This window comes from Perissodus microlepis, chromosome 17 (genome assembly GCF_051167445.1).
Source record: "Perissodus microlepis isolate ML-2025 ecotype Zambia chromosome 17, ASM5116744v1, whole genome shotgun sequence".
Classification (NCBI taxonomy): Eukaryota; Metazoa; Chordata; class Actinopteri; order Cichliformes; family Cichlidae; genus Perissodus; species Perissodus microlepis.
The window spans coordinates 32,496,279-32,518,458 of NC_140477.1; the positions used below are offsets into that span (position 1 = coordinate 32,496,279).

Sequence of the window (22,180 nt, forward strand, 5' to 3'; positions counted from 1 at the left end):
TTTGTGTGGGGGGGTGTAAAAGGCTATCTCTAAGACTGTACATTTTGCACCATCCTTAAAACTATATAATCTTTTATTAACAGTTAGCAACGTCCTTATTAAGAATTAGTTTTTCATAAGGTTTCAGTATATCCAATTAGTCAGCTGTTAGTGTGTGGTTGCTGTGGCCTGAGGCCTTGTTTTAATGACTCGATTGCCTTGACTTCAAAGACCTCGTGTGGTGAAAACCATAAGGTAATGACTTGTGACCAAAGCCTCATACCACATGTACTTTGACAGGCACACCCCACCGTTTGTGCTACGAGGAAGAAGCTGGATAATGGGACAAAACTGCAACCTTTGAGTGATGTGTGCTAGGATGTAGTTGCATCAGTTTCTTAAACTGTTTCTTTTTTTTTTTTTAATTATTATTATTATTTATTTTTGTATCTGAGACCTTCTCATTTCTGCCAGCGGTTAGTGCACAATACACTTGACAACTGAGTCCTAATTTTTTAACACTGTTTGCCAGACCTAAGATAGGTGTTTCCAATATCCCCGTGTTGGTGTTGTTTCTGGACAATCATAATTAATGTTGGTCCCAGATATTCAAAGCTGAAAGTGACCTATCACATTGTTATATGTGACTGGTTATTGTGATATTGTCATAATGTTGGAAAATTTGTGGGGGGAAAAAAACCTGCCAGTGTCCACCAACATTAATGATCCTGGAATACCACAAACAGGATACAGCCGATCTTGCCTTTAAGATAATGTAGATTATAATTGTCTTTGTCCTGTCTTCTTTCCCTCACCCTCAACCGGTCGTGGCAGATGGCCGCCCCTCCCTGAGCCTGGATCTGCTAGAGGTTTCTTCCTGTTAAAAGGGAATTTTTCCTTCCCACTGTTGCCAAAGCGCTTGCTCAAAGGGGGTCATATGATTGTTGGGGTTTTCTCTCTATTATTGTAGGGTCTCACCTTACAATAAAAAGAGACTTGAGGCGACTGCTGTTGTGATTTGGCGCTGTATAAATAAAACTGAGTCACATTGAATTGAATGTAGCTAGGTTATGTCAGTGTTCTTGAGTGTGGACTAGTGCTAGGCCACATTTCCACCTTTTACCGTGCCATATTTTGTCTACTGTACTTACAAGTATATTGTGAAATAGCAAAGACAATGTCCACCACATGGCTGCACCGCAGTTGTGTTTTCTGTTTATTTAACTCTCCCAGTTTGTTCTGTTGAAATAGCAACCGCTAGATTTTGTGGGAAAGCACAACATTAAGTTGATGAAAGAGAGGATAAAGTAACGAAACTGAAATGCAGCTTAGCTATTGTTATGCCAGTCTTCTGTTACGCATTACTGCCACTTCATTATTATCTGCCAAAGTTAAAGGAAAAAAAGTTGATCAAGTGTTAATATCTGACATCTTTTTTTTGCGACCTTAGTTTTATTTAAATGTTGTCCTCTAGCTTTCGAAGCTTATTTCAATCTGCATTTCTTTCCCTTCTATCTGTCTCCTCTCTTTACTGCTCTAGTCTGACCCAGCCCCACTTTTTCCTAGCTTTTCTTGTTCCCCCTCCTCTACTCCTCCGCCCTCCGTTCCCTCCCTTGTTTTCTCTCACATGTGGAAAGCATTATATCCTGTCTGGTGGAGAGAGGGAGAGAGTGCAAACTTCCCAGTCTGAGACTGAGAGCTTCTTGGGGAGGCCCAGGGGTGGTGGGTAGTGTTAGGGTTTATACGGTGGTGACTCTCGCGCTCTTTCTCTCAGGCCTCATGCTGTTTAGATAAAAAAAGGGGGGTTTGTTTTTTCAATGCACCACAGCACCCTATAGCTGACAGGCTTCACCCTCCCAGTGCATTAGACTGGAGGACACACTGGAGAAAGTCCAGTCAGAATTTATCAGTACAGGTACCGGCTCCCCTCACACACCCCAGCATATGTCAGGTGAATTATATGTAAAGATTCAAGCTGAAAATATGTCTGCTATGTTTCCTTTCTTGGAATAGATCAGAGCAGATTTATTACACTTTTGTTTCCCAAGTAGTTTTTATTTTCATTTTTGTGGATTTGCTCATTTCGTCTTAGATTTTATAGATGGAAAATGTTTAGTTTTGCCTTTTTTATGAGTTGAGTGTCAGTTTGTTTTTGTTTTAATGTTATCAATAACAGGGCATTTTACAGGCCCTGATTTTTTTTTTCAGAAGTTAAGAACAAGTCTTACTGTACAAACGCAACACTTTTTGAAAAGCGGTTGACTCGCATGTCAGACGCTTAGCATTAAAATTGTCATGTAGATGCTCCAAGTCTAAATAAACACTGAAAATGATCTTATTTCTTATTTTTGTGAGTGCATAATGTTTTTATTTTTTCTTTATTTTATTTTAGATGATAATTTTTTTTTATATACCTCTGGTTTTACTTTTTGGTTTCAGTTTTCACTAATGCAAAAAAGCGACATTTTTCTCAGTTTCTTAGAAATCCTATATATAACTTACGAAAATATCAACAATTATTAACCCCCCCCCAAAAAAAAAAAAGAAAAAAAAAAGAATTTGGCCATTTCCAAAGAAGAACTTTCATCAGTACAGAACTAGATCACAGTTAATCTCTACTGCAATCCACAGATTTATGGATTTCTGCAGGTAAAGCCACATTAAGTTGGTTTCTGCACTCTCCTTTGCTCTTCGTCATAGTTTTGTTTCGTTTTAGTTTTTGTAGAACAGGAACAGTGGGCTAATAACGATAACTTAACTTCTGAAGCTTTGGTCTTGAGATAAACCTTCAGTGCTTGGGCCTGGAGAGCTGCCGGGCTGAATAAATGTGAAGAATTTAGAATGGACATCAGGACTGTTCCAAGTGTATCCTGGGAAAGCTTTCCTTAAAAAAAGCTGTTTTATGGAGATATAAAATCTAGGTGTATGCAGTCCTCCCAGCACACACACACACACACACACACACACACACACACACACACACACACACACACACACACACACACACACACACACACACACACACACACACTTTTCCAACCTAAACATTCAGAGGACATAAATGCATGTTGAGAAAATTGAAAATGCTACCCCAGTCAATCCGAAATGACTGAACTGCAAAGAAGCCTTTGAAAAGCAGCTAAAGTGCACGCTTGCACTCCCCACACTAACACAGTGTGTGGGCTTGGGCTTTGGGGCCATCGCCTCAGGTTGTCTGTTAGTTAGATTCACACAAATTAATTTGGCCCTAACCCCCCCCCCCCAATGCAGCAACAAGCAGTTGGCAGACACTGACGGACGGTCATTTAATTAAGCGACCTGCTCCACTGGGTTGAAATGGAGACGCACTTAATTAGTGAGGGTTTGGTTTCTCTATGGCCATTATACTGGCATTTAGAGATCCATCTTTGACATGCCTTTTCTTACTGTACTCCCCCCTCTTCTCCTCCTCTTTCATGGTTGAAGGCATTTTTTTTTTTTTTTACATCGATGCATAGAAATGAATCAAAAAAGTAAGACTGGATCTTTGACAGGCTTAACATACTTTTAAACAAAAAATAAATAAATAAAAAAAAACCAAAAAAACAAAAAACCCAAGCCTTGTAAACAGCTTGGAAAAGTTTAACCTGAGAAGATTGGATAGCCATAGCTGTGACATTATCAATCAGGAGCTACTTATAGGACTTGGATTGGTCTGATCTGGCTGTGGATTAACAGACAGGTGTGGTGAGATGGTGATTGTGTAAATAGTGTGAATTCCTTGCAGCATGGTTCGATCATTTTTGGTGTAATTTTATTTTTAATTCCCATCTAATCACATTTATTTTACTGATTTGAATAAAAATAAAAGTGCTTTTATTTCGTTAATATGCGGCATTTGGCTCTGACTAGAGAAGTGCTTTTAATATTTGGCTTCTCACTGAGCTGCAGATAGTTAGAATTAAAAGGAGCTTCGTCATATTTTGTAAAACATTGCTGTTAGTGCACCAGGTTTACCCCCAAAGGAAATGAATATGTCCTTAGGCTTTCTACTTCTCTTCTTCTGACCTGTGTGTTGTGGAGCTGCAAGCTGCAGGTGTAATTATTTCAGCCCTTTTTGGCTGCCTTGGGAAAATACAAAAATTGGGCTCCTGCTCTCTCTTCCTTGCCTTTCCTCCCCCAGTTGCCTGTTTCCTGACTTTGTAGCATTCAGAAAATAAAAGAATATGGGAGGCGAGGATGGGGATAAACACATGGCAAGGGTCTGGGGGAAAACAAATACATGTGCACACACATCAGAGGAGGAACTCTAATGCTGCATCCTCGGCCCCCAGCCCTCTGTAGTGCCATGAGCTGGGAGTTGGCAGGGAAGCAGGGAGGAAGCAAGGGAGAGGGTAAAAAAAGGAGAGAAGCTGTGTACCAGCAGCATGGAGGAAGAAGCCGTTACTGTCCCTTGGGCTTTAATATTAAGCCTTTATCTGTCAGCTGTATGGAAACCAGTCTCTCTGGCCCTACAGCTCCAACACATCTACACAGGCTGGATTTAAATTGTCTGTGGATGAATGTGACCTTCACCTTCATGGAGATTTCTTACAGTAGATTGAGCAACACACATGTACAAAGGCACTCTGCAGTTTCTATTTTTTATAGCAGTCATACCTATTTGATTCAGCTGGCACATGGTGAATATGAATTTGTGTCTCAGTGAGGCTCCCAGTTTGCCCTGTAGTGTGTTCACCGATGAACCACGGACCACTAAAGACAGGATTAGAGAGAGAGAGTGTGTGTGTGTGCGCGCATCTTTGTATACAGGCTTGCTTGTGCAATTCCAGCCCCACTCTTTGAAGATCGATGAATTGCTAATATGTTCATTCCCGATCTGACGACTTCTGCTTCTTATCTTCCTTATTTTTTGCCTTTCCGTAATTTTTATTCTCCGCAGTCTTTTTCTTTACTACTAGTTTTTCCTTTTTGAAAAAAAAACCCCAAAACCTACACGAATGACTCTCTAAGTCTCCATCATGTGGTTGGTGTCATCAGTCTTCTGTCTGGATTTTCTTCCCTGCATCCCTGGGAACAGAAGACTCACTTTAAGTAAGAAGAGCCTCTTATGGTAGTTTGACATCCCCAAGAGGGCCTGACTGAGGAGATGAAGTGGTAGAGCTAATTAAATGGATACATATGGTTCCAGTGTTGATATGAGATGGGTGCAAACAGGATGCAAAAGTTAAGGAGAAACCTAAGGCAGTCTGCTATAGAACTGCAAAAGGCTGTGACGTGTTAATCATTTTCTCTTCCTGCAACTGAGAAAATAAATAAAGTAGTGAAAAAGTTTAAAGGAGTCAGATATTCTCATAAGTGAGGGCAGTATTTCCCTGTATGTCTCAGCCTACATGAATTATCCACAGTAAATGTACCATAGCTCTGAAAAGCTACCAAGTCCCGATATTTATTTAGTGGAAGCTCACAGTTTGAGCTTCCACTAAGGTTTGGGCATTCCTGGGAACCACTCATCTGTGTCTAGGATTAACCCCATGGTGAATGGCTTTAAAATCTGGCCTAATGAGTCGAAGGCTGGAGCTCTGCAATCAATAGACAAGTCATCTGAATGCAATGCTTCCCATGTAGAGCCAGGGTTAGCCTTTTTGATGTGTCATTAGAGACATGCGTTTTGGACCTTGCAGCAGTGCAATCAAATCAAAATGTTATGTATGGATGACATTTTGTCACTAAAGGCAAATGTTATTTAAAAAAACTCTTTTATCACAAATTTTAAACGTAAGACAATTTAGTATGTTAGTGGCAAGGGAAAACATTTACTGTTGTGTGAATTGTATGGAACTTTTATATTTGGAAATACAGATGAGGACAAAACTGATAGCCCTCACTTCCCCATGAAATTGTTTTTCTTTCCTCAATTTTTAACCAAGGGATAATTCAAAAAAGTGTTTTGAATTAGAATTATTTTGTGAAAACAAAACACCAAAAAGGACCAGAAGTATATTAGCCCCCTGAAAAACTGACCGTTATTGAGCTATAGCACAGACCACTGCTGTGCAATGATGTGCTTGTGCTTTTGTAGTGCTCACAGCTTGTGAAATGAAGCTGAAACTGAGGCATATTTTATTTACACACAGTATACAAACTTCAGCAAAGGTTTGAGCTGTCACTTGAAAAAGGCAACCCATGGAAAAACAAGATAAATCAGTTAAGGCTTGAGAAAAATGTTTTTTTATGCTCACAAAACATGAGATTGATATACAAAGTTATCACAGCATTTCCAAGTGTCACAAACTGGAGTGAGAAATATCAAGAAGTATCAAAGAGAGCCACACAGCGCGGAACAAGCCTGACAGAGGAAGACAGTAGAAGATTTCCAAGACTCTGGAAGGAAAAGTAGTGAGAGATGTGTCTAAAGACCTCAGAACAACTGCCAAGACACTACTGAATGACTTGCTATGTCAGGAATTGTAGTCTCAATGATGAAAATCATTAGAACCCTATGCAGGAATGGACCGTGAAGTTGCAGACCAAGAAAAGCTCCACTCCTACAAAAGATGCCCCTTTAAGTTAGACTGTTAAAGACAGCCTGGTGAGAGATTATACATAATGGAAGAACATCCTTTGGTCCAATGTGACAAAATTAGAGCTCTTTGACCTAACAGATAATATAGCGAAAGAATGGAGGAGTGTACAGCCCAAAAAACAGTGAAACACAAAGGTGGGAGCATTATGCTGTGGGAAAGCCTTAGTGTGTGTAGAACTATCACTCTCCTCAAGGTGAAAGGAAGCATAGAGATAGAAGGATATCAGAAGTCAGTAGTAAAACGGGGTCTCAGTCATTGCAAAGTGACACCAACCCATAACCTACATTGGTGAAGAACTACCTCCAGAAGAACGTCACTGACTGGCCTGCACTAAGCCCTGATTTTGAATCCCATTGAAAATCTGTGTGGTGAAGACCAAGATCGATGCAAGAAGGCCATCAAATCTGGAGAAGCTTGAGAGATTTACCAGAGTGGCCTGGAATTTGTCAGGATATGTGAATGAAACTTAAAACAAATGACTTATCAAGCAAAAAAGATACCCAACTGAAAATTGGCATCAGGGGAGCTAATAATTTTGAAGCAAATTAAAAAAAAGAGTGTAAGCATTCAAAATAAAACTAGCATGTTTGGAAAAGGTGGTCCTCCCTGATCCTGGTTCTGTCAGAGGTTTCTTCCTGTTAAATGGGAGTTTTTCCTTCTCACTGTTGCCAAGTGCCTGCTCATAGGGGTCATCTCTTCATTGGTCTTTTCTCACTATTATGATATTGTCTTCACCTTACAATTTAAAACACAGGGATCTGTTTTTGTGATTTAACACTCTATAAATAAAACTCAATTGAATGAAAGTATTAAAATAAAAAACACACGCGGTTAAACATTAACACAGTTCCAAAGTTTCCACTAGAATGCTCTTTGTTTGAAAAAGGTCTTGTTTAACCTTCCCCTTGTGCGTCAGACATCTAAAATGAACATTTGTGTCATTTTCTGGTATTTGTAATTTGTCTTCTTTCATGATGCTGAGGTTTACCCAACAGAGTAAGCTACAAGGTGTGTAGGGAAGTCTGAGTGTCCCCTGGCACTCCAGTTTTGTGCATGTGTGATTATGGGTCACAGGAGGCCACAGGACCGTGGTGGCCCGAGCAGCCTCAGGCATCTCAGGTTTCAGAGCTGAGCATTCCTCTCCAGCTGCTCCATAGCTGTGAAAACCGCAAAGCAGCTCTAACAACAAACACTCTAGGCACTGGGGGGAAAGCTGGCTAACCTGTGGCTAATCAGCAACAACCGCTCTGCTCTCTTCAGGATTTGTTCGCAATTTCTCAAGATTGCTTGCTAAATGGAAAAACACGTAGTTCCCCTTCGCAGTGCCTACTCCTCCCCCTTTCTCCTTCTCTTTTGTTATTGCAGTCTTTAAGTTTTAAAAGTGATTGCTGCTAAGTGGCGGAAGCTCTGTTTGAGTGTACTTTGGTCGTGTTTATTTGACAGTTCCATGTATTGGACCTTCGTCCCCCACCCACCCAAGAAGGGCGTGGAACTGTAGACTGTCTGGGCTTGGTGTTGCACTTTGCAAATAACTCAGTAGTGAAATGTGCTCGTGTGTATGTAATAACACAATTAAAGTGTTTTGTGTGTTAGTCACTTGCTCTGTAAAATAAAATGAATATGCACAAAAGCAATCACTAGTAACGAGGACTACTGACTCCCATTTACACACTCAAAACTCAAAATTGTGTGTTTATTCCAGCCAGTGTTTATAAGCCATATTGGAAATAATTGAATTGTCAGAAATGTCATTTCATACTTAATCTACCAGTATAAGCTGAAAAGACTCATTATGAATCAGAAGAGAGCATTGTGCAGAGGTTTCAGCGAACAGTTGTATCTGTTTGTGCGTCTCCACCACTGGCTGACAATATATTTGTCCTTTTTATTAGATTACATTATTTCCTAGTTAGAGTGGCAAATATTTGTTGATTTTCTGGCACAGTTCCAATTACAATGGGAAGAAAGGGAGGAAAGCATACATAGATTATATAGGCAAAAGTGTTTGGCCATACCGTGTAATCATTTTCTTTCTGGACTTTGGCCTGGGCCTTGTAGTTGCAGTGAAGAGAAATCTTTGTGCCTCCCAAGACATTTTTGGATGATTTTCTGCTTCCAATGTTGTGGGAACAGTTCTGTCTCAGCATGATTTTGCCCCAGTGCATAAAACATGGTCCATGAAGGCATGGTTGGATGAGTTTGGTGTGGAAGAACTTAACTGACCCCCACAAAGCCCCGACCTCAACCCCGTCAAACACCTTTTGGATGAACTACAATGGAGAATGGGAGTATTCAATGTCACAATGCCAAAAAATTTTCCATAGACACGCTCTCTAAAATCTTATGGAAAGCCTTAGCAGAAGAACAAATGCTGTTATAGGTACAAAAGGGTGGGTGAATTTTAGAAAAAGCTAATGCGGGTGTTGTGTGTAGGTGGCCCAATACTTTTCTTGTTGTACTGTATGTTCCAAGTGTTAAAGGAAAGGTTCCTCTGATGCTGAGGCACAATATCTCCAATGATAAAATGTCTTAAAGCGTAAACTGCTTGACAACTGAGCTCACTTTGTCACCAGATATACCCTGAAACAGAGACATGTCTAACTATGGCATAAGTCCATAGTAACACAAATCCAGGTTTAGTTTATTTAAGTTGCAATCTGGGTAATTGGTGCCCTCTGGAATGTGTCTGACAAAAGGTGTGGACAGGCATCAGGAAATGGTTGGAGTGTAGAAACCAGACAATTTAAGGCTTTGTGTACGGTGGGGCAGCTTACCGTGGAACACCTGCCCGCCTGCTGCCTCAACACAAACATTAGTTGTACTGTGTTTGTAGCTGACACATGGCACCGGTGCCTGTGTTTAACAAGTGTGTATGTGTAAATAAGTAGGAGAAAAAGAGAGAGAGAGCAAATATACAAGACTCGAGAGACCATCTGAATAAATGTCTGCATGTTTCTGTGTGTCAGAGCAGGTCCGTATTTAGGCGGCTCATATAATGTTTTTCTGGGGCTCTCTGAGTGCTGAGGTCACAGCCGGACTCATTTTCTCCATGCCTTAATGCACCACTCCACATCCTCTCTGCTCAACAATATAAATCAGGAACTGTTAAAAATGTTTCAGCCTAGAAGGCGAAGGGAGGGAAATTTAACATCATCTTGCAATTCGAGCTCATAAAAACCTTCATTTTTATGCTACGGCTGACTTCTAGACTTGGGCAGGCGTTTCCCCTCCCAACTGAGAAACTGATGCAGTTGACAGGACTATGCTGTCTGAGGTTGTTTTGGCAGGTAGTCAGGTTTATCATTCTCTCTGGGCCGCTAATAAAATGGATCCAGACCTACTCGTCTCAACAGAGTAATGCAACAGCACTACAGCCAGTGTTTACCTTGTCTTTTTTTTTCTCTTTCCTCCTCATCTCTTGATTGATGAAGATAGCTGGATGCTATTAATTCAGTGTAGTCTCACAGCATCATCATGCAACAATGGGAACCCCCCCCATATAACTTCTTCTTCATCCAGCTTGTAGGTGTTGCAAAACTCTGAGAAGTAACATTAATGATGCTTTCACCATATTCACACGAGCCAAGGAGCCAAAATATGCAACAGGCTGCCAGAGCCCAGCGACTAAACGCTGGATGGAATGTAACTATTCTTAGCTGACACTGTTTGACAAATCCAAATATCTGGTCTTAGAAAAATCTTCTCACATGGCTTTTTTGTTTTGTAATTGTGCTAGCATATTCTGCTCTAGAGTGTACTTTCTTGATTTCAGTTTTAAACACAAACAGCCAATCAAGGAGCACTAAATACAGGCGGCAAGAAAATGCAGACTAACATTCACCTCACTGTAATTTAAAGTATTATAAAAAATAAAGGGAATGAGGTTCCGATTGAAGAATTGGCCTCAAATTCTTTTGAGACTTTTTCCAGTTCTGGCTGCAGCGGACACATTTAGTTCTTCACCCAGCCGCAGTGATGGCTTTATTAGAGCTAGAGAGCTTAATTAGCTTTAATGCCATGTACGCAGGAACAGGTCCTGGTTTGACTGAGTTTTACAGTTTGTTAATGAAAAAGGTTTCCTTTAAAGTGATGGATTTGAGTTATTGGATCTCGATCAGTGTTCCTCGTGATCTAACGTCACTCTCTCTGCTTGGTTCCCTCTCTTTACAGAGGATTTTCAGCTCGTTCGTTTACACCGAGAAGACATCAAACGGAGAGACAGAAGTCCAGCAGGTGAGTAACAAAAGCTTCCTCTGTCGTGCGTGCGTGCGTGTGTGTGTGTGTGCGTGTGTGTGCGTGCCTTCCTGGCCATGCGTGGCGTGCCTGTGCGCGCCATGGACGGTGCCTGTCATGTGCAGAGTTGAGCCCAGCAGCGCTGAACACATGCACCAGCCATCAGAGGAAAAAGGGGGTGTATTAAAATTCTGTGGCTGCTGTCTCATTGGCTTTGAAGTTCTCTGCCTGTTTTTCCACTTGTCTGTGCTCCCTCTCTCATTCCCCCCCCTCTCTCTGTCTTCCCATCTCCCTCTGCTCACAATGTGAGCACATAGCTTTCAGTCAGACAGAATAATAAAAAAAGAAAACGAATGATTTGTTTAAAAAAAAAAAAAAAAAAAGAACCCACCATCCCCCAATCCAAGAGCTTTTTTTGGTTGTGAATTAAAAAAAACTGTATGCACAGAATCCCTGGCATCCTATGTCACATCAGGCACGATTTTGTGTGTGTGTGCGTATTTTACTACTGCACGAGGGATCTTGGAAGAGTGACAGTAAACACCAGACTGGTAAACAGCCACCAGCAAGAACAGACAGGTTGATGTTTGTTTGCATTTCTCCCGCGACTATATTTCTGTCTGTGCTCCGGTGTGTCATCTCATGCATGTGTTTGCGAAATATATACTATCTCACCTTGCAGGTATTTACGATTCCACAGGCAGCTAAAACTGGCTTTAAAGCGCTCTTCGTCCTTCGTCTCCATAGAAAAGCCGCCTTTCTGAACAGCTTGCAAGCCAACGGCAGTCTCTCATCTTTGAGTGCCTTTTGCTAAGGATAGTCGCGATTATGGTCTTTAACGCATGTCTCGCTAATTTCAGTTGCACAATTCCAACCTCTGTGTTTCCAGAAAGTCCAACAAAAAACAATAAATCTTAGCTTTCCAACTTGCGTTGCGTGTGGTGTGCTATAACAAGAAGCGATCGCAGAACAAAAGGTCCTCAATGTGGGTTCATTTGTAGCTGCTGTATGTCTGTGTCTGGCTAAGAGAGTGGGCAAAAATTCTCACTGAAACCCTTTTGAGTCGGGCCCCAGCTAATCCAGATGACAGCTCTGGCATAGCTGTGTGTGTCCGTGTCCCCGAGCCAAGCTAGGGCTCAATTAGGATGGTATCTACAGAGGAAGAGAGCGAGAAGAAAGACAGAAGGCAAGGAGCTGCAGAGGGGTCCCCTCTAACAGCTTCGAGTTTCTCCTCTGGAAATGTATTATTTAGACAGGCACACAGATGTCTGTCCCTTTCTGATGACACAGGTTCTCCCTCTTCCTGTCTGGCTTTCTTTCAGTCTCTCCTGTGAGTGTGTTCTCCATGTTGAACACATGCTGTCAGAGTGGTTGTCAATAATTAAAAATGCTGGCAACCATTAATGTTTTATCCTATGCCAGATGTGGCAGATGCTGCCTAAAAAGGAGGCTAAATGTATTTTTTTTTCTTAGCAAAAGAAATGACACATTTTTCTAGTTGCCCTAAAGAGTTGATTTTGGTCTTATTCACAGTGGGTCACAGCAGTGGGTTGTACTGCGTGTTTGATTTGGCAGATTTTTATGTATGCCGGATGCCCTTCCTCACACAACCCCAAAGGGATTTTTCTCCTCCAGGGATCTCTCATTCTTACTTTTTAATATACAGCAGGGCAACCTGAGTAAAACAAAGAGGTCCCTTGTTTGTTTTATATGAATACATGTTTATTCCCTGTTTGTTTGCTTATTTATGTGCATTTTCTTTAAACAACAAAAAAGAAAAACAGAAAAAATGCCACGTTAATATAAAACATGGTATAAAAACTATGTTGTCTGAAATTTGCTATAAAATGTAACATTGTCTAATGCTGACTCTAAAATTAAAAAAATGTCTATAAATATGTTATACTATAGAATAAGAACGCATTGATGAGGTAGCAGATTAACCACTACCATCGAGTTCATATTATTATATTATATTTATATTATATTTAGCTTATTGTCTGTGCTTGTAAATTTCACTGAGGGAAGCTGTTTATGCTGTAGGGCTCAATCGAGATTCCCTAAGGAAAAAAATCTCATTCATATTTGCTTTCCCTCCCCTTAATGACGTCACAGCAGTGAGTGGTGTAACATTGTGGTATACTAATAAGTACTGCACACACAATACAAACTATAAAATACACAGTGAATAACACTTATTATCTCTGCATCATGGCACCTGGTCGTGGGGGTTGGGACATATTGGGGGGCAAGTGCAAATGTAATCCTCAAAGCAGGAAAAATGGGCATGCGTAAGAATGTGAGCGAGTTTGACAGCGGCTGAATTGTGATGGCTACACAACTGTGTCCGAGCATCTCCAAACCTGCATCTTTAGTGGGGTATTCCTGGTCAACAGTGCTCAGTAATAATAATAATAATGGATTGCATTTATATAGCGCTTTTCAAGGCACCCAAAGCGCTTTACAATTCCACTATTCATTCACTCTCACATTCACACACTGGTGGAGGCAAGCTACAGTTGTAGCCACAGCTGACCTGGGAGGTCCCGCCCTATAACTTGTAGAGGTGGGAATCACCATACATCCCACGATACGATATTATCACAATACTTAACGCACGATACGATATTATTGCAATTTTTTAAAATATTTTGCGATATTCACATTCTGTACATAAAGGTAAACTTTATCAATATTCATTTTATCTAATATCAAAGTCTCGCACTCCGTCTTTCTCTCATCTCAGTCAGTTTTATTGTTGACAAACTGAACGGTTTGTATTACAGTCTAGTCCAACTTAACTGAATGCAACCATCTGGTACAATTATAGCTATTCTGAACTATGAAATTTATGAAACCTATGCAGCCCATTCAGCAACTGAAGAATTTGAAAGTAAATTAAAACAAAATATAATTTTACATTAAATAAAAAAGTTTTAAACTTAATTAAAATAAAACATGTCTTAAATTAAAATAAGTAAACTGTCATGTTTATTGCTGCCATAAAAAAAGTTAAACACATTTGGACAGTGAAGGATTCTTGCTCAGAAAAAGGATCAACATGCTCTGAAGTCAGAGCATGTTCCAGTCCACAAAAACTTTTTTTGTAACAAAATATCGATTTCTGCTGTCCCTGTATCGATACATTATTAGCAAACAAAATATCACGATACTACACAGTATCGATTTTTTCCCCCACCCCTAATAACTTGCAGGTCTTAACCCTTGTAATATCCTCGGGATTCCCATACACTTGTTTGCCATACACCTACGGGTCATTTTTGACCCGAGGACAACACAAGGGAGGAGCTGTTGCTAGATACCACAGTACACCTTCAGACGTGTAGTGGAGTCCATGCCTCGACAGTTCAGGGCTTTTTGGCAGTCAAAAGGGGACCAGCAGAAGTTTGAGGTGGGGTGTCTCATAGCCTTTTCTGTTTTCCTCAATTTCTTTAATCAGTTTTTTTGTGATCATGATTCAGATTGTAGCTGTTGGTTTAATTAAAGGCTCAAAAGTCTATGTTGGATTTTCTGAAAATGAGAAAAATGAAATTGTACCAGATCCCTTAAAAAAGTATGTGATCAGTACTTTATCCTATATTCATGACCTTAAATCTGCATATCTGAACTCAAATGGGTAGTGTGTGTGTGTGTGCACACCACATTTTCCAATGTTATTGCCGTTCAGTGAGCCACTCTGGCTTCAGGAAAGCATTGGAGCTGTCACTCAGCCCAGGCAGAGCCCTTTTTGCGATGTGACATTTAAGAAATGAAAGTAAAAGGACAGCTAAAAATGGTTCTGTTCAAGTCGAGAAATTAGGTTTGGATTATTCCCTCATTTCAGGTGTGAACTGCTAACATTTTATTGGCTTGCCACTGTAGTCCTACACTGAGAAGAAAAGTTAGATTGGGTTTCTGTTGGCATATAAGGATAAATGTAAACAACTTTAGCTTGACATCAGATGGTATTTATAGTACATAGTTGTAGTCTGCAATACTGTTGTGAGCCCGTTCCAAATGTGCAACCCTATTGGTTAATTTCATGCTAACTGTGTTGGTGATTGTTCTTTAAAAGTCATCAGGGCAAGTTTACTATGACTGTAATGCACGTCTTCAATATCTTTAGTTGTGCCCAGCTTACTAAAAGATGATTGTTTTGGAGAATGCCTTAAATGTCAATAAGATTAAAAAAAAAAATGTAAATCATCAAATTATGGCAGGGCTATTACAGTGCATATTAGTACATATTATTGCACATGTTGTGTGTGGCTGGTTTCAATGTTATGGAAATGTATGAGTGAAGCTGAGCGGAACATTAGCATAAAACTGAACCACACCCACGCCGCCACGTTAACAGATTTGAGCCGCCAAATGTTTTGTACTTCATCTCTGAAACGTGCTGCGACTTTACCGTTTTTACAATCGACCTGTTAACCACACATTAAAATGTACTTTCTCCAGTCATGCTAAATACCTACATCATTATGTCAAGAAGGAACGAGTCAGCACTCTAATAGCCTTGGAAAACTTCTCACCCTCATTATAAGCAACAAGTCCTTTATGAGAGGTTCGTTTATCCAAGCAGAGGCAACGCATGCACTGTTAACTTTCTATATAATGGCTGAGGTTTGCAGAATAGACCTGCATCCTGCTTTTACCAAGTCCTTTACCCCAACATTCCGAAGTAAGTTTTGGTTTGCCACAAATGCCGCTGCCAGCGACTGTGGTTGAAGGCTGACTGGCAAACCTCATTAGGTCCAACACGGGACTTCAATGAACATCCGTTCCACTCAGTCTGCTTTTGTGGCGCAACCAGCCCCACTGGGTGCTGCAAACCCTCCATATGCTGGTTGGATGGGTCAGAGATGGGAGAGAGGAGTTGTATGTTTTGGGGAGAGTGGTTAATCTGCAGAGCACAGGTTGGTTTTGGCTGCACCGGGCAGACTGTAACATGAGCTTGAACTTGCACAGCTAGAAGGTTCTGGTTTCTTTTAAGTCGCTCTGTTAAAACTCGAGCTTTGGTTTCTGTGCAACTTTCCCTCCTCCAGCTATGGAAACACTTCTTAGCGGAGCACCGGCCTATTTTTCCTTTTCTTGCAAAGTTCACTTCAACTGATTTTCATGCATGGATCCAACTGTGAGTGTGTGCATGTGTGCATTTAAATTCTTGCCCCTGTATGAGTGGTCACGCTGGTGTTCGTGTTCCTTGCGGTGGAAGGTCAATAATTGCGGGCTGTGCCTCAGGCCCCTCCTAAAACCCTTGGAATAGCGGCCAGCTGATTAGGCATACAAGCGGTCAGTGGGTCGTGGTGTATTTCCCTTTTCCTGGATTCAATCTCAGCCATTTTTCAGGCAGCTGTAATTACGGGAACAAAGGGATCCACGTACTGTGGGGAATAAGCCTTTTTCTGTTTTTAACAAGGCTGAGGTAACTCAAAGTGACTTTGGAAAGTATTTACTGATTTGTTTTTGCTTTTTTTTTTTTTTTCATTCTTAAAATTTACATATAATAGAAAACTATACATTATCTGAAGATTTTATTACTTACATTCTTTTATCTTTATTTTCTCTAAAATAATTAGATGCCACTTGTGGATTAGTTCAATCTATAAGGTTTTGGACAGTTAGACTTTTTTCTTTTTGATATCAATTTTGCACCAGTATATCACCATAATTTTAAAATGTTAAGCTTTTAAGATTTAAAAAGCTCATATTTTGAAGGAAATCTTTTGACAAGCCAAAAGAATTGAAAGTAATTGTAAAATTATTTTTATTTATAACTTTGCATGGCATTCTCCAAAACTGTTAAAAATGATCCTTATTTATCCCATGCTGGGCCTTTGTGCAGCAAACCATTGATGAAAGAAGTCGATTAAGTAGATCCCTCTCTGCCGTCCTTTAATGCTTCCGTAACACTTGGAGCAAACAGTGGTTGAAGACTTCGGTACAATCAAAAATATTATGGCGTATACAATCAACTTGTTGCATGTGAAGACTCTGACCAGGCCTGCAACTGCTCTCAGAAGTGACTTTGGAAGTCAGTCTGCTATACGTTTGCAACTTAATGGGGTGAAGTGCTTTGTGATAATAGGGTGGTTTACTGTGACAAATAGGGAAAAGCGTAAATCTGTTGCCAAATAATGACATAGTTGCTACAAGACAGTGACTGCAATATGAGTGCTTAACAACCTTACCGTAACATATATAAAACAATAGTATAGAAAAATATAACCACAAGGAGTTGAGGACCCATTGAGTCAAGTCACCTATTGTAGAGAGAAGTGTTGCAGTTGAATTGGTGCAGACCTACTGCAGAGTGTTGGAAATCTCTCTCTTCTTGTAAATTTGAGTAAACGGCAATTATTTGTAAACCTTAACCAAACACAAATGTTTGGAGACGGGTTGCCAACCGCCAGCCAAACTGTTTGTGAACAAAAGTGCTCACTGAGAGGTTGAGGTTGTTGCCTGGTAAACCTTTGGGTGACTAGTTGGTTGTTACAGCTATTTGCAATTGGTCACCGAATGCAGTTTTTCTCTCCTAGTCACAAGGGGATTGCCATCCTACTTTTACTTTACTGTGACTGAGCCACAAGACAGCTTTCTTTTGATTGGCTGCTCCTCATTAACCAAAGGTTTGAATGTCAGGTTTGTGTCTCTCTCAAGGCTCTGTGTCTTAGATGACACATTCAGGATATCCCCTTCCTTCAGCATCATATGGAGCCAAGAAACTGAAAATGAGGAATTAGATTGGTCTTAAACCTGAGCTTTTGGCTCACAGAAATTCCTTGCACATACTCTAACATTATTTTTTGGAAAATTTCGCCAGGTTTAACATCCACATCTACCAGTGCACTAGAAATGCTGTAAAAACAATAACAAAGCACAATAGTTCCTCTTTAATAACATGATTCCAAATTATCCTATGCCAAATTATGACCACCAGCATCATAAGACTATCAGTTCACCTTGGCCTGGGACTAAAAGCCGCAGTTACTGTTTATAAATGTACAATCATTCAAATTCAGCCAATCAGAATAGGGAAAAAGGTTTATGGACGATCTGAAGGGGGAGTGAGCAAAAGAAAAAGGCTTGTTAACAGGGCAATTTATAACAGATTATATACATGTCTTGCCTCACATTAGTTAGATGGAAGTTCCAAACAATTCCCCATCTTTTCAAGGGTTTTTTTTTTTTTTTTGGCAAACAAAAGCAAGAATAGGAGTGACTGGTGAAGAGCTGCTGGTGTGCTGGTTATTAATGTCCCCCAGGAGGCTGCTACAGAGCTGGTTATTAGTTTCCCCAAAGAGCTGGATCCCTGTTTTGAAAGAGCACTGTGATTTGTGTGCTCAACCAGAACCTAGTCCTTCAAAGAAAAAGTATAATGTATGCTTGTTCAGGGGGGCAGCACGAAGGGCTCCAGTAAACACAGCTGAATTAGCTGTTGTTGCTGCCTTTGTCTGGAAACCCCATGTTTCTCCTCTGCTTCTCAGTTTCTGTGCATTGGTTTAAAAGTAAATTATACCCTAAAACAGAACTCCAACTGACTGGAAATTTGTGGGGTTTTTTATATGCATATTTTAAAAACATTTAATATAGTAAAACATTTGATTTTGATTGTGCAAAGTTGTCAGCATAAGGAGATGAGAGAGAGAGAAAAAAACGTGCTACGTAAAATGTGTTGCAATAAAATGCATGCATGTTGCAGTTGTTCTTTACCACAAATACTTGCATGCAGCTGCCACAAGCTCCTACGTTTCACTCTAGGTTGCACACCTGTTGCATTAGGTGGATTTTCTTCTTAAATTATGCAAGATGTGATTAGTGGGAGTGGAGTGCGTTTGAGTTCTTAGATCCCCGTCATTCTGCTACAGGGCTCGCAAAATCGCTAGCCCGACGTCCCGGGGCTAGCGATTTTTCCAGTCGGGCTACCAAAATCTCTCTCTGCCCTGCCCGTCGGGCTATCATAGGAAAGGAAAAATATGTCAATGCTTTTGCATTCTTTCGGAAATGTAGCTGGGTAATTATGTCATTGGCATCGGTGAGCCACTGTCAATATGTGACATATTGAAATCGCGTTTGAATTTGCGCTTGTTTTTTGCTTTCACTTTGCAATCGCGCGAACTGTGTATAGAGAGCGACAGCACTGATTGGTGAGTGACGATAATTTGTGCACCAATTCCTCTGACATCGTCTTATCAATCGTTAGCTTACTATGCAAACATGACAAGTGGAATCTCCCGCAGCAAGCTTAAACATGTGAGAGGTTGATCGCGCAGAGAATCGCTGAGCGTTATGTGAGTGCGTGTGTAAAAGCAGCAGGATATATATTTTAGTTCTGCTGAGCCAAATAAGACAGGTCAGGGTGAAGAAGTGACAGCCAAAGAAAAGCTTACCACAAAACGGAAAAGTTATGACAAATCAGACTATAAGGCAAAAAGAAAGTGCAGCTTTATGGTTTCATGGACAAAAGAATTTCTGTGGCTGCAATATGACGAGCTAAATAACCAGGGCTGCACATAAGTGGTCCGCAGGTGCATTCGCTGTCAAAATAAAAAACGCGCACCAGATAAGAAGTTGCAACGCGTGTTTGCGTACATAAGATTTTCTGGAGGAGGACAGACATTTGTTTAGAACTCTTAAAGATGTCGAAGAAGCTCCTTTAAGCAATTTGGTGTTCCTCCACCTCCAAAGAAATGTCAGGAGTCCGAACCACAAAAGCGCTTCTTTTGTGGTTCGGACCTCCTGCAACCACTTTTCCGTATTCTCGGGAAAGTGGTTGCAGGAGGTGAGCTGGCTTCAAACAAATGATGAACGCACAGAGATGTGGTGCAGAATGTGCCGTGAAAATCCCACTCTAGCGGACAAAAACACTGCCTTTTATATGGACGCAAACGCACGTTGCAACTTCTTATCTGGTGCGCGTCTTTTATTTTGACAGCGAATGCGCACATGCGGACCACTTATGTGCACCCGTGTAAATAACATAATGTTCTGCCGGGTGTGTTGTTGGTTTTCCCTCGATTTCTGAGTCGACAAGCGCCTTTGTTACTGGGACCAGTCATTTTAAGAAAGGCCCCCATTAGAACCCATGAGAAATGCAAGAAATGCATTATTGCTCAGTCTGCAATATCTTTCCCGGAACAAACACCAATTGCAAATAACATACTAAAAATAAACCTGAGAAATCTGTTTAGAATAGCGTACTATGTTGCAAAGAGTGAACTACCGCTGGCAAAATTTAGCAGTCTTTGCAAACTTCAAAAAGCAAATGCAAATTACCCGTGACTTCAGTGGAAATTTCAAATTCAGGATCTGACACAGACTGATTCATGTCCTACACAGTTCTTACAAGTTCATAGAAATTTCTGTTCAATTAGAACCAAGTATTTGAGTTGATGATTGTAATTTTTATACAATGTTGTAATTTGTGTTTCAACAATTTTTTGATCAATGTTTTGTTTCCGTTACAATATTATACATTAAAGTATAATATTGTAACGGAAACAAAACAGGAAACAAAACATCAATCAAAAAATTGCTCTTTTTTATTCGGGCTACTTAAATTTATTTTGGGCTACCAAAAACTGAAGAGTCCCTGCCCGAAGGGCTACCAGGGATTTTGAAATTTTGCGAGCCCTGTGCTATGGTTTAAGCAGTGATAAATTTCACACTTGATGCGGCTCCAGATCTGTGCTGCTTTGATATCACTCAGCTTCCTTTTATGAATATCAAGTTGTGTACGTCTGCGCGCATGTGTTTAGGGGCTCGTTTATGTCAGGATTCTTGGAGGTGGTTTACACATTTATACAACAGCGTACAGCCACACCCCCAACCGACATATTTGCAGTTTCCTACAAATAGGGCTGAATGACGCAAATGAGCTGTGTCAAGCTGAGGACATGGGTTACATTGTTTGTAGTACTTTTCTTGTGTCCTTTTTCTGATGTTTCTTTTATTTTTATATATATAAATTGTAGGAGCGCCAAACATAGACGTTATCCATTTATAATAAAAGAAGGCTGAGAGGAAAGCTGAGGTGATTGTCAAACAAACTTCTTTAAGGACAAAGCAGCAAAAAGACAAAGAGAGAGAAAAGATAACAAGATTCAGTGAGAAAGAAGCCAAAAAACTTTGTTATACTTGAAGGGACAGCTTAGGTCAGCTCCTTTTGATTAGCAGCATTTACTTGCATATGCCACTGCAGGGGGAAAAGGAAATAGTCAATCAGTCATGGAAGTAAACACACATGGAAGTAAACTGTTTGGACCTCCCACAAACTGTTAAACACGGATAAACTATTTAAAATATTAAAAGTCATTGAGTGAATGCTTGTATTTGTGTCTTTGTAAAAGCTCCGCAATCGGTGTTTTTGACTGCAAAGTTCTGTTTGACTGTTTCACTTGAGAATGTGAACAATTTTAGGTAAACGTTCACAGGTGTACAAACTGTTTGAAGAACACTATTGCATTGCAGTATGAAACCACACATATGCTGCAAAGGTGAATTGTTGTTATGAGGCTGATGAATAGCTTTTCTGACTAATCAATTTTCACTCTGTTGTTGCAAAGTGAAGTGGTTATAAGAAACAAATGTATGCGATCCGAGGACTAGCACCATTAATCATGTTTCGTACTATCAACAAAAATGTAGTGGTTTACACAAGCCAAAGATCCCCTTTGGTGATCAGGAAGGGCGCCTGGTGTAAAAAGTCTCCCTAATCAAACATGTGGTGCTACCTTGTGAAGCAGCTCTTTTTAAATAAGGAATTCTTTCAACTATCAACAAAAAGAGTGCTATCAAAACTTATGTCATTGACTCACATCTGTGGGTTGTAATCCCAGGGGGAGGAAATGTGTGACTGAATTTTTAGCAAATGGGATCCCACCATACTCCTGAACTACATTCCCCTCTTTGGCGCCATATTTGGCCCCTGATTTAGATGTAAGTGGGAAACTTGAGCCACACAAACGTGCTGTTAATATGAATTCGCCTCTCCTTGCACTGCCACTTAGAATCACGCAGACCAAGTAGCTGGTAGTTTTAAATGCAAAGTTGTCTGTTGGATTAGGCATGTGGGAATGGGGCGGGGGTTATTTATGTGTCACCATTAGTTTTTGTCTTATTGACACAGTTTTCATTTTTCCTTTGTGCAGCTGGCCAAGAAGATTCGGGAGAAGTTTAACAGATACCTGGATGTGGTGAACAGGAACAAGCAGGTGGTGGAAGCCTCGTACACCGCCCACCTCACCTCTCCGCTTACTGCCATACAGGACTGCTGCGCCATACCAGCATCAATGATGGAGTGAGTAGCTTTCTCTTTACAATCACTTTACCACTTTTCCTCGTTTCCTTTGTGTGTCTCTCGTAACACGCACACCAAAGTCTCTGCAGGAGGGTTCACT

General features: G+C 40.5%; 1 protein-coding gene across 1 annotated transcript in view; it reads left to right on the forward strand.

The window, feature by feature from the left end:
- Positions 1 to 22,180, forward strand: part of cachd1 (cache domain containing 1) — a 107,927-nt gene that overhangs the window by 21,794 nt on the left and 63,953 nt on the right. The window contains exons 2-3 of the mRNA XM_084909337.1: positions 10,716 to 10,778; positions 21,932 to 22,080. Coding sequence (XP_084765463.1) covers positions 10,716 to 10,778; positions 21,932 to 22,080 — 212 coding nt within the window. The remainder of the gene's footprint in view (positions 1 to 10,715; positions 10,779 to 21,931; positions 22,081 to 22,180) is intronic.